This window comes from Crocodylus siamensis, chromosome 1, assembly GCF_052110815.1.
Source record: "Crocodylus siamensis isolate JL-2025a chromosome 1, ASM5211081v1, whole genome shotgun sequence".
Taxonomy (NCBI): Eukaryota; Metazoa; Chordata; order Crocodylia; family Crocodylidae; genus Crocodylus; species Crocodylus siamensis.
In genome coordinates this window covers 80,920,627-80,933,547 of record NC_143395.1, presented here as the reverse complement: position 1 = coordinate 80,933,547, position 12,921 = coordinate 80,920,627, and the positions used below count along the sequence as shown (strand labels likewise).

At 41.3% G+C, this 12,921-nt stretch overlaps 1 protein-coding gene across 3 annotated transcripts in view; it reads left to right on the top strand.

Annotated features, from left to right (window-relative positions):
- Positions 1 to 12,921, top strand: part of ASCC3 (activating signal cointegrator 1 complex subunit 3) — a 560,200-nt gene that overhangs the window by 447,699 nt on the left and 99,580 nt on the right. For all 3 annotated transcript variants that reach the window (XM_090037230.1, XM_090037224.1, XM_090037218.1), the window contains 4 exons: positions 1,112 to 1,278; positions 1,397 to 1,542; positions 1,658 to 1,778; positions 3,464 to 3,606. In XM_090037230.1, the coding sequence (XP_089893356.1) occupies positions 1,112 to 1,278; positions 1,397 to 1,542; positions 1,658 to 1,778; positions 3,464 to 3,606 (577 nt within the window). The remainder of the gene's footprint in view (positions 1 to 1,111; positions 1,279 to 1,396; positions 1,543 to 1,657; positions 1,779 to 3,463; positions 3,607 to 12,921) is intronic.

The window sequence follows — 12,921 nt, the reverse complement described above, 5'->3', positions numbered from 1 at the left end:
ACCACCCCAGCTTGTCTCCATAGCAGCAGCTCAAAGTTGATACCACTACTACAAGACCAGGCTGGGACCATACTGTAGGTTCCAGCTTGCAGCAGGGCTGCTGGCACCAGAGCAAGGAAAAGCTGACGGGGGTGGGGAACAGGGCCCCAAGGCTGAGAGTCAAAGGGGAGCAGGGAGTGCAGAGACAGCATGGAAGCAGGCAGCACCTGTGGCTCCGGCCCCAACCCACTGCCTGTTCCTCCCTGACTCCTGGCAGCAGCTGCCTGTTCCTCCCGCCCCTTATATTCGCAAGACGAGGGGGTTTTTTCCCCCCATGTTAAAGGGGAAATAAAATCTCATCTTGGAATCAAGTAAATAGTGCATCTCAAATACTGCACCTAGTCAAACCCAACTCTGTAATCCGCTGTAGAGAGAAACATGATAGTTATCCGTGCAATAAGTAAGCACGCCAAGCTCTAAATCAGTGCCAAGTATGTGGGGGAAAAACTGGTAGTGGCAGAAATCACCCCTTCCCCCCCAAGAATCCCAGAACATAGTTAAGAAATATATAACATCTTTCGATGTAAACATTACAAAACTTTGGAGTTCTACAGCTGACTTCCAGAAGGAGTTCTGCAACTGATGATACACAGGATTATCTGAATTGTCCCTGCTCCATTCTTCTCACAGACCCTACCAACAGAGAGCAGACACACTTGTAACAGTGATTACCAGAGAGGTTGTACAGGGCAATACACAGCTACTTGATATATATTTTAAGAAGCACTCTCATACAAGTAGAAAAGGCTGGTTTAACATATGTAATATCCATAATAATATTAATTAATGAACTTTTTTGCATCATACACATGTGTAAACTTCTTTTCTCTGTAGGTGTTGTTGCACTAGACAATTAAAAGACAAAGATTTAAATTTGTGGTTACTCAATATTTTCATAATCTGTCAATGGTATTCAGCCAGGAACAGACTGGTTTGATTTGATTTTGTATTTTGTTTATATTAAGAGTTAATGTTTGGACATGGCTATCCCAAGACATTTAAAAAGTTTCATTGGTTTAAAAATGAAATTATTAAGTTTCAGAAATAATTAAATAATTTTGCGTAATTACAGGGTTGTAGAGCTGACAGGCGATGTGACTCCTGACATGAGAGCTATAGCAAAAGCTGACCTGATTGTTACTACACCAGAAAAATGGGATGGTGTCAGTAGAAGCTGGCAAAACAGGAGTTATGTTCAGAAAGTGTCCATTCTCATCATTGATGAAATCCATCTGCTAGGTAAGCAATACTTTTTTTTTTTCTTAATCATAATTTACCTTGAAAAATATGCACCCAGCTATGACTGCATGGAATTTTTAACCTCTGTACTTATTTTAAAATTTCTCTTAAATAACAGGGGACGAGAGAGGCCCAGTACTGGAAGTTATCGTATCTCGAACTAATTTCATCTCATCTCACACAGAAAAACCAGTTAGAGTAGTTGGTTTGTCCACAGCATTAGCAAATGCCAGAGACCTTGCTGATTGGTTAAATATTAATCAGGTATGTAGAAGATTCTTAAAAAGACATTTGTGCATATCCATCATGCAGAAAAGTTAACTATCAATATTTCCAAGATAACTCAAGCTTAAACTAAAAGAATTTGTTTTTGCTTCAGATGGGTCTGTTCAATTTCCGACCATCGGTGCGACCAGTTCCATTGGAGGTACATATTCAGGGCTTCCCTGGCCAGCACTACTGTCCTCGCATGGCTAGCATGAATAAACCTGCTTTTCAGGGTAAGCAGCCAAAGCTAGAGCCCTTCATTATCTGAAAAAGAAAAAAGGGTTCTAGCCATGTTTGCACAGTCTGTTTGTGTCTTATGTATTATATGATTACAGAATGTGGTACTATCTTCTTTTTTGTGGTGTACAGGATGAATCTCTTGCTAATGACCCAAAACCTCATCATCTCAAACATATAGTATCCTGCTGTTGGAACCTACAAACAGGAATATAAATATATTTGAAATAATATCAGTGAAATTAGTGATAGTGAGGAGAGATCTTACACAAATGAAAATGTGTTTTATCTTAGCTTTCAACACTGCAAGGAAAGGTTTGTAAAAGTATTTGAGATTTAGCAAGTAATAAAACCATTCACCGTAGCAATCTGATGAGGTATTTTCATAAAGATCGCTGTATGAATGCTTTAAAAAAATCGTGAACAGAAGTTGCAAGTCAAGCTAAACTCACATAATTCTAGGTTCAAGGCAATAACCATAAAATTAAGAATTTGCAGTGAGTCCAGATATGCTTCTGTTTTCAATTTTTTATTCTTAACAAAGCTGGCAGACAGGCCTGATTTAAGAAAAACCCTCATATTTTATTGGAACATGTTTTGTTTTGGTTACATAAGGAATATTTATTATATCAATTAAAAATAACCTCCCAAATAAATTTTGGTATGTGACCTGCTGTTGATTGTGGGGTGACAGTTGTGAGGTGACTTTTTAGCTACTCTAATTAGCCTTATGACAGAAACAAAGTATTGATTGTGGACTAGAGACCAATCTTGGCAGCTCAGATTATTTACACCTCCACAGGAGCATTGTATAAAAACACTAATGAACAATAAATCTGTCTTGGGCTGTTCAGCCACACCTGTTCCTGAAGCAACAAAAATCCATTAGATGTCGAGCTTTTAAAGAAGATATAGATATATAGGCATCCATATTTGTAGGGTATAAATATATTAACAGATTATGCTATAGATTTATGTAATTTTACAATTATATACATATGTGTATATATGCATACACACACGCTATTACCAGTGAACTAAGAGACAGTATGGGATGATAGGCAGTATAATGCACGTGTTTTTCATAAATTAGGGATGAATGCATAATAGTAATTGGTAGAATGAAACATTATACAAGAAATAAATCATGCATAAATATCTATATGTGTAATATACTAGAGTTACTATCCAAACTATAGCTACATGCTGTTTATTCTATTTTAATGTTATTAGAAAACCTGTCAGAATTTGATTTAGTGAGGCCATTTTTTCCACTTGTTTGACATGGTATGCTCATGATTCTCTTAGCATTTTCATTGTTATCTCCATTTCTGACACCATAATTTTTTTTTCTAAAATCACAAAATTTCTAATTTCTAAAATTACATAAAAACCCATAAAAAATGTAAATGATAATTTTTGGACTAGTTTGATTGTTTCACACTACTTGTTCAGGAGCAGAAACCATGCTCCTTTAAGCTGTTACTCCTACACTAATTTTGCAGCAACTGTAAAAGGTCGCTTTCTAGTTAAGAATTCCCTGCCAATGCTTAGGCATAAAAGGTTAGTGAAAGATGGATTTAAATCTTTGGCACTTCTGCTCGCAGTGCTAGCACGATGTGTTAGGAAATTCTGCTTTCTGGCAGAAATAGGTGATGTATAAATTTTTCTTTTTTAACAGCAATTCGGAGCCATTCTCCAGCAAAGCCAGTTCTTATCTTTGTGTCATCCAGACGTCAAACTAGACTCACTGCCCTAGATTTAATTGCCTTCCTGGCTACTGAGGATGATCCAAAACAATGGCTGAAAATGGACGAAAGAGAGGTACAGTAATATGATATGTATTAGTTATGTTTTGCTTTTACATTTTGGTTTAGCAATATCAGTTTTAAAAAAATATGTGAATATAAAACACAATTGTGGGCTTTTTGAGACTCTGGTTTGGAGACTCTTAGACTCTTGCATGTTTACTTACTTTTAAGCATACCAATAGTTCTATTTATTTCCATATTAAGCATATATTTGGTAGAATCAGGGCCTTAGATTGTGAACTATTGCTTTTTGTTCTGTAAAAATTATCTGAGGAATTGTTACTGGTTCTTTGGCACAATTACTATTGCAGAGTGCTTACTAATTGAAAAAGATAAACAGAGGAAGAAATATTATTGTCCCCAGTTTAAAGAGGGGGAACTGAAACACATATAAAACTTTGCCCTTTCTGTTTTATCTCCTTCAGTCTGGTCCTGTTTCAGATCTCTCTCGCTCTTCCACTCCTACATCCTCATACTAGTTTCTTTCTCTAAAACTTCCCAATCAATATTCAGGACCCTCATCCTAATCTCCATCTCATCTCTTTACCCAGCTGCTTCTCCACATCCACATCTCTCCCTCAAAATGATCTGTTCTAATCTCTTTGTCCTGCCAGTTACAGATCCTCACTTATGACTCTTCGTCCCATCTTGCTCTTCAGTGTTCCTTTGCCCACAACTGCCTCCGATTTGTCTTCCTTTCCCACTAGTTTCCTTCAAGATAATCTCTATTGGAGTATCTTTACCAACCAGTCCCTGCGTTCTTGCTCCAACCGCAACAAACTAGTCAGCATTTTCTTTCCATCCCCATCCCCTCTGGTCCAAGTCTTCAGAGACCAGTTGGTAATGCAGTTGGAACTGGGAGCTACCCTAAATATCATATTGGTGTTGGTGGAAGGGGGAGAACAACTCTGAATCAGCTGGTGAGAGAAGTAACAGCAAGAATCCAGCAAGAAGTTGGAATATGGCTGGGGCAGATGGGACAAGGGACAGGCAAAGGCAATGGGCTTGGGGTGGAATAGATCGTGATAAGAGCATGGGCAAAGAAAATCAGGTGGATAGTGGGAAGCTGGGGTAATGGAGAGCAAGATTGGAACACAAAAGAGAGGGATATAAAATCATAGGAAGTGCCTCAGCTTGGATCAGAACTTACAGAAGCATGATCAGATGTTCTGTTGTGATGTTGTTTGCTGTTCAAAGATCACAGGCAAATAACCTGGACAGTGTCCACTTGTATTATGTAACAATGAGAATGAAACAACTTTAAAAAGTGACTAAAATGCAAGTTTTCCCAGTCCTGAACTCTGATAAGCTTAAATGCTTATTGAAATAATACCTTCTCAGAGGAATTTATGCCAATACCCCAGAAATCTGCCAGGTTACCACGCTTGCTTAAAATGTGATTTAGAGAAAAATTACATTTCACATAAACCAAAAAAAATGTAAATTCTTTCACATAAAAATGATCTAATCCTGCCTGTCCCTTGCAAAATAGAAGGTGTAATTATTTTTGACAGAAAGGATAGTATTTGTGCGAGCCACAAGAGGCCATAGGTAGCTACAAACATCCACCTTTTGCCTGCCAGCATCACGCACTGCCCAGGAGGTACATCCCTGCTTTGGATGCATGTTAGAACTGGCATCTTTATAATCTGTTAATAAACTAACTTCTAACAGTGTCTAGATTTGATGCTACTTTTTTGCAGCTGATTGAGCTTAAAATTTTTGTTCGGTTTGTGCTGCAGCTTTAAATGTACTCCTACGTATAATGTAAATTCCAATTCATCATAAGATAATGAGCAGGGTAGCATCACAAAAGGGCCTAGCTTAGTGGTCCTGCACTGTTTGTTCCAGCTTACTGCTGTTTGAGGAAACTGACTTACATTTTATACAACAAATAACAAACTTGCAGAACAGGAATCTTAACTCACAACTACACCTTGCAATATGGAATTTTTAAATTATTTGGCTGATTATTTGACTAAAACCTATATAGAAAAAACCCTGATTGGTTCCATAAATGTCAGAACAGTACTAAGTGCCAAAATGCCAAAGAACATTCCAAAACGGCTCTGTTCCAGCAGCCACAAAACTCATTAGCCACCTTAACTCATTTGATTCCTCCATTTTGAGCAACAAAGTCCATTAAATGCCTGTGTTCATTTTTGTGCATGCTCAGGAGTGATCCATTTAGGAACAAAACACCCACCTAAGATTTGTTGCAGCCTAGAGTGAATGTGAGGAGTGCCTAAACTCCTCCTAAGTTATCAGATGGACCCAGTGAGTTGGCAGTCTTGTAAACAACTGACTGTCTCTGGGAATGTGAAGGAAGAGGAAGAAGTGCTAGTGGTGCCAGGTTTTAGCGTTGTTTTACCTAATGGTTAGAGCACTCATCCAAGATACAATATGTAGTTTCTAGATCCATTTAGCTGGAGACAATTCAAACAAATGTCTTATGTTGGCACTGGATTTACAACCCAGTCCAGATAGGTCATGCCTGTGTGGAACAAGGTTTCTAAATGACAGACCACAACCCTTTCCATTTGATAATAGGCAATTTTTACTGATACACAGTGATAGCAAATAAGATTAATGCAAGCAAAGGAAGGAAAATGATTAAACAGTCCTACTCATTTACTAGTCCTCAGGTTTCATGAGAAGACAATACATCTGGCCAGTATGTGAGTGCCAACTTGTTGTTCTTGCTTGAAGTATGTCAGCAGCCTTGGAGGTTGGGAGTCGATGTCAACTTGCTGCTCTGAAATTCCTCCTTTTGTATTCTTTTTCTCCTGATGACTCTTCATTTCTAGGTACTGTTGATTGGCTTTCTTGTGGTCATTATGCTGTCCACATTCTGCCCTATCAGCCTAATCTTTGTTACTTCATATCCATCAAATGCATGCATCTTAATGTGGTCGTTTACTGGTACTTTAATTTGGGTATCTCCCATCTCCTAATTTGGTCATTCCACCAAAACCAGGGATTTCTCGCCAAGTTACAGCTGGTCATTGTGACCTAATGCTAAGTCTACATGTTCCTATCTTGTTATGGGTTTCAAAGGAACCAAGTGCCTCTTTTGTTGCTACGTGTTTTCAGTTTCCCAGGATGTATATGACTGTTTCTCTGAGACAGTTATAAGAACATGAACCTTCTCCACAAACAGATTTTAGAAACCAATTAACTAGGGATACACTGATAGAGAATTTTTGGGCTGATACTGATGGCTGATTTACAGTGAGCCATTTCAGCTGATACTGATCCAGTTCCAATACGCAGCCAGGCAGCATGGAGAGCAGCATCTGGCTGGTAAGTCTGTTGCAGGCGAAGGAGAGAGGGAAGGGACTTGGGGGGCCAGATCAAGGAGCCCATGGTGAGAATGGGAGTGTGCAACACCTGCCCCAGCCCCACTCCCTCTCTCACCCTGGGGGCCTCTGTCTGCCCCCCTCATGCCCCTTTCCTCACAACAGACTTGCCAGCCTGACCCAGCTGCTCTCCATGCTACCAGGCTGCATTCCTGGCTGTCTGGATGCTGTACTGCATGTCCTTGCACAGGGTATTTATCAGCCACATCAGGCCAAAAAAAGCCAATTGCCGATGCAATCGATTTTCCTTATAACAGTGCCGATCCGATATGGGACCGATGCATCGGTGCACCTCTACAATTAACCCTTGTCGTTCCCCTGGACCATTGTTCTAATGCAATATTTACTCTTTTTACAAGCCAGTTTCTAAGAGCAAATTTCTAAATATAATTCTCTAGCCTTCATCTACTTTCCAGGACAGTACCACCATATTCCGCCAAGTAATGGCATAATGTAAATGGGGCACCTTCCACACTTCTTGTTGGAGATGCTGGCCCATTCTGCTTCCAAGAATGTAAAAATCACATGGTCAGAGAAGTAGCCAAGTAAAAGAAAAATTGACACTTTGACTCAATGATTTAGAAACTCCAAAAAGAGGGAGCCCTGGATTCCAGTCCCTGTTTGTAAGATCATTTATACATTTTTCCTTAGCCACTGGTTAAAAGATAACCCTTAAAGCAAAGCTCAGGAGCCAGGACTTTACTTTAAGCTGAGTACCCAAACCACTAAATTTTGCCAGTTTCCCATTTCCTGGATGAGTTCTTTAACCAATAGGCAACTATACAAAAGATAGGCATCTTTAACAAAGATCAGTCAGTTAGGCACCTACCCTCTGACGAGGGACTAAATGACATGGATCCCATGTGAACACGTGCAGCAATGAGTTGGCCACCTATGTGCCAGAATGGGGTAGAAATTCGTGCGTGTCCCTTGTCGTGGGTCACCACTGTTTATAGCACAGTTTTATTTTCTCTGGGTCAAACTTGCCACCATAGGAAACAACATAATCACAAAACAAACAGATACCTAAACAATAAAGAGTTAGCTTACATCCTGTGGTCTTTTCTCAGATCCTGAGAAAGTAATCCTAACTTTGTTGCCACCTCAGCCTTTTCTCTCTCTTTTCTCTCCTCCTCTCCCTTCACTAGAAGCTTTTAACTTCCCCTGGGCCATCCAGTCATCCCCACCAGCTGGCCCAGTCCCCCTCAGCAGGCAGGCAGGCAAACTTCTTTCACCCTTTGGAAATGTCTACTTCTTCCTTTTAACATTAGAGGGATCATAGGCACTTAATCTGGCTGTGTCCCCAGTCTGGGGTCAGATATCTAATATTTAGGCTGTGTAATGGCTAAATGGGGGTGGGGGGCTAGGTGACCAATATTTAATGACCAATATCAGTAAAGCAACTTATGCCCACTCATACAAGAGGAATTTATTGATAGAAGGTCCTTTATGAAGGTTTGTTTTACTTTAAAACTCACCTGAACCAGAGAGTAGATATATTTGCGTGCTACAAATTATACCTCATAGGCTCGGAGCATAGAATAGGCATCTATCAGTTTTCTTATTTATCTAATAAATAAACATTGTGAAGTCCTGTATTATTATCTCTCACCAGTTAAGTATCAGAAGATACAGCATTGCGTTATATGTTGGAAAAGAAGTTTCTTACAAGATGTCTTGATTTTCCTGAGATTCTTAAATGAGAACAAAAAATCATAAAAGTTTTGTCGTGAATGTATTTTTAAAACGTTGGATTCAAATATTTTATTGAGCAAGATGCATCTGTGTTTTTGTCTGACATAGAGAGGTGCTGGGTTTGGTCTAAATATAAGCTCAAAGCAAAATGAATCCATATTGTAGCACCTAGATTTCTTTTTATCCATCTTCTTGGTGTTTTACTTGAGAATTCCAATAACTTCAAGTTTAGATTAAAATCAAACCCAGATTAGGTGAAAAACCCAGAGTAGGCAAAAAGATATCCAAACTGTTTTAATATTTTTTCTAAGAGAAAATATGTTTTTAAGGCAGCAAGAGGGCACAGCAGCCCCCCCTGGCTCTCCAGGGACCTAGTAGACCTCCTGAGGCTAAAAAGAAAGACCTACAAAGGATGAAGGATGGGATTCACCTCTAAGGAGGATTATTCTGCACTGGTCCAGTCCTGCACGGAGCAAACCAGGAAAGCCAAGGCTGCAACTGAACTCCAACTAGCTTTGAGCATCAAGGACAATAAAAAGTCCTTTTTCAGATATGTGGGGAGCTGGAGGAAAAGCAAGGGCAACGTTGGACCCCTGCTGAACCAAATGGGGCAACTGACAACTGACGCCCAGGAAAAAGCCAACCTATTAAATGGGTACTTCACATCGGTCTTTCATCAGTCCCATGGTACGCCCATGCCCGCTATGGGACAGGGAGATCCCCTGCCCTCCATAAATGCTGACCTCATGAATGAACACCTTGAGAAGCTGGATACCTTCAAGTCAGCCGGCCCTGACAATCTACACCGCAGGGTACTCAAGGAGCTGGTGAGCATCATAGCCCAGCCTCTGGCACGGATCTTTGAAAACTCCTGGCACTCTGGTGTAGTGCCCGAAGACTGGAAGAAGGCCAATGTGGTGCCTGTCTTCAAGAAAGGGAGTAAAGTAGATCCGGCTAACTATAGGCCCATCAGCCTAACTTCTATCCCGGGGAAGATCTTAGAAAAGTTTATTAAAGAGGCCATCCTTAATGGACTGGCCAACGCCAGCATCCTAAGGGATAGCCAGCATGGGTTTCCTGCAGGTAGGTCTTGCTTGACCAATCTCATTTCCTTCTATAACCAAGGTAGGTCTTGCTTGACCAATCTCATTTCCTTCTATGACCTATCACCTGGACAAGGGAGAAGAGATTGACGTCATATTATCTTGACTTCAAAAAAGCCTTCAATCTGTTATCCCATGATCACCTCTTGGCAAAACTGGCCAATTGTGGCCTTGGGTTCACCACAATCCCCTGGCTGGAAGATTGGCTCTGTGGTCGGACCCAGAGGGTAGTAATTGATGGAAGTGTCTCATCATGGTGTTCTGTGACCAGTGGGGTCCCCCAAGGCTCTGTTCTTGGACCCATATTGTTCAAAATCTTCATTAATGATGTGGACATTGGAGTCAGGAGTGGACTGGCCAAGTTCACTGATGACACCAAACTTTGGGCCAAAGCATCCAAACCAGAAGACAGGTGGGTGATCCAGGATGACCTGGACAGGCTCAGCAAATGGGTGCATGAGAACCTGATGGTGTTTAACACCGAAACATGCAAGGTTCTCCACCTTGGGAAGAAAAACCTGCAGCATCCTTATAGGCTCAGCAGTGCTACACTGGCTAGCACTATGGAAGAAGGAGACATGGGGGTCATCATTGACCACAAGATGTACATGAGCCTGCAGTGCAATGCTGCAGCTAGTAAAGTGACCAAAATGCTGGCTTGCATCCACAGATGCTTCTCAAGCAAATCCTGGGATGTCATTCTCCCCTTGTACTCAGCCTTGGTGAGGCCGCAGCTGGAGTACTGTGTCCAGTTTTGGGCTCCACAATTCAAAAAGGATGTGGAGAAGCTTGAGAGAGTGCAAAGAAGAGCCAGCTCAAGACCATAGGTCAGGAAAACAGACCTTACAATGACAGGCTGAGAGCCATGGGGCTCTTTAGCCTGGAAAAGCGCAGGCTCAGGGGTGATCTGATGGCCACCTATAAGTTTATCAGAAGTGACCACCAGTATCTGGGGGAATGTTTGTTCACCAGAGCGCCCCAAGGGATGATGAGGTCGAACAGTCATAAGCTACTACAAGACCGTTTCAGGCTGGATATAAGGAAGAATTTCTTTACTGTGCGAGCCCCCAAGGTCTGGAACAGCCTGCCATCGGAGGTGGTTCAAGCACCTACATTGAACACCTTCAAGAGCAAATTGGATTTGCTGGGATCCTATGACCCCAGCTAACTTCCTGCCCTTTGGGCGGGGAGCTGGACTCGATCTTCCGAGTTCCCTTCCAGCCCTGATATCTATGAATCTAAGACCCTTGACAGACATTAGACATAGGACAAGATTAAGTGGTTAATCACATCTTAAGTAGTGACCTGGCCACATGTTCAATCAATTAGTGGTGTGATAAAACTGGAAATAAACTACAAAATCATTACACAAAATATATATAATTTGTGGCTTCTGCTTAATTGAACACATTGCCCACACACAAAAGCATTGTACTCCAGAGGCTGGGAGTCCCCTCAGATGATCAGAGCTCCCAGTCAGGAAGTGCACCCCGTGCTCTCGTGACTGGGTGCCCCATTCAGCTGATTGGAGCTTGCAGCCAGGGTGGGCACAATGTGATTCCACAGCTGGGAGCCCTAGTCAGACGATCAGAGTTCCCAGCCCCAGGAGCAGACAGTGTGTGATCCCTGGCTGAAAGTCCTGATCAGCCAACTGGGGCACCCAGGTGCAGAAGTGCATCTTGCACATCCCTGGTTGGGAGCCAAGCTTACTACTTGCAAGTGCAGGGGGAACCTAGAATTGGGCTCCCCCTGCACCTGCAATATGGGATCTGATGCAGGATCCCACAGCTGTGCTTCCTGCCATGCACATGTGACACACAAGGAAGCGGGATTGTCAGGATCCCACATCAAATCCCAGTGCACCTTATTTCTCAGTATTTCTCTGGTACCTCTTCCCAGTCTCATAACCTAACTTTCAATGAATTTGTAGTTACTTGAAGAGCTTTGTGAGGCACATATATAATGGAAGATTATTAGGAGACAAAATATCTATATGAATTGATGTTTTTAAGTTCTACATTAGACTTTAGCAGGCTTCTTCTCCATTCAGCTCATTAGAAACTCCTATTTGTATAACATTAACTTAAAAAAAAATACAAGAACTCTCCAAGAACTTGTTGACTAGGTTTGCTTACTGATGCATTTGTGCTGGACATCAGAATCAAATTCTGGACTCCACTTATCCCAGCTTCCCATAAAACTGCTTAAACTGTCTCCATACTATAAAGACTTAGAATGGGGCAGCCTGGCTTGGTGCACAAGGTAGCGAGAACCTTTGTCCTTCATGGCAGATATCCCTCTACTTCTTGAACAGTAGGTCCACAGAGACTGACTGTGTTCATCCTAGTATAGCTGATTACAGTCCCGGCAAATCATCCCATGGTATGGTGTTGAATGATATATTTTCATCCCAATTCCCTAGAAGGATAGATTCTTATCTTCCCACCAGTTAGAGAATCTCTTTCTTCTTTGTTCTCTTTCGATGGCTTAATTAGGCTCTTCAGGTCAGTAGCCAAGTTCTCTTTCTATCACTTTTCTGTGGAGACTGCTTTCCTGGTGGCTATAAAGCTGACCAGAATAGGAGAGATTCCAGTACGCATCATAGGTTCTTCTCTTACTATTTTCACAAGGACAAAGAGCACTGTGAAGCCTGTTCTGAAGTTCCTACCTAAGACTGTTTCTGGCTTTTGCATTAATCAGTTTAATATTCTAACCTGTCTTTTCCCTAAACATTTTTCTTTATTTATTGCAGTACTTATTCCTTGCAGAAGGACCAGGCAGTGGGGGCAAGGGAATAGCTAGACAGGAACTAACCCTGAGCTTGCTTGTATCTGCTAATCTCCTTACCTGACTTCTCTCATGCCTCATGATGGCCCTTGAAAAGATCTTGCAGCACCCGTGTGTGCCCTGTCATCCTGGTTGAGAATCACTGACTTGCAGTGTGTTAGTTATAACTATTAATGTGTGTGTTCTTACCTCATAATAAAGTGACATAAGAAATGAAAATAGATTTCCCTTTCTCCACCCACCCCTAGTCACTTGTCAATAGCTGACTCTGACTATGGTCTGTTTAACTAACAACTCTGCTTTTCAACTGTCAGCCAGGAGAATAGTTTTCAAGCTGGAGGACCATTATCCCATTCATTTAGAAATTTTGTCATGTCCTTTGAA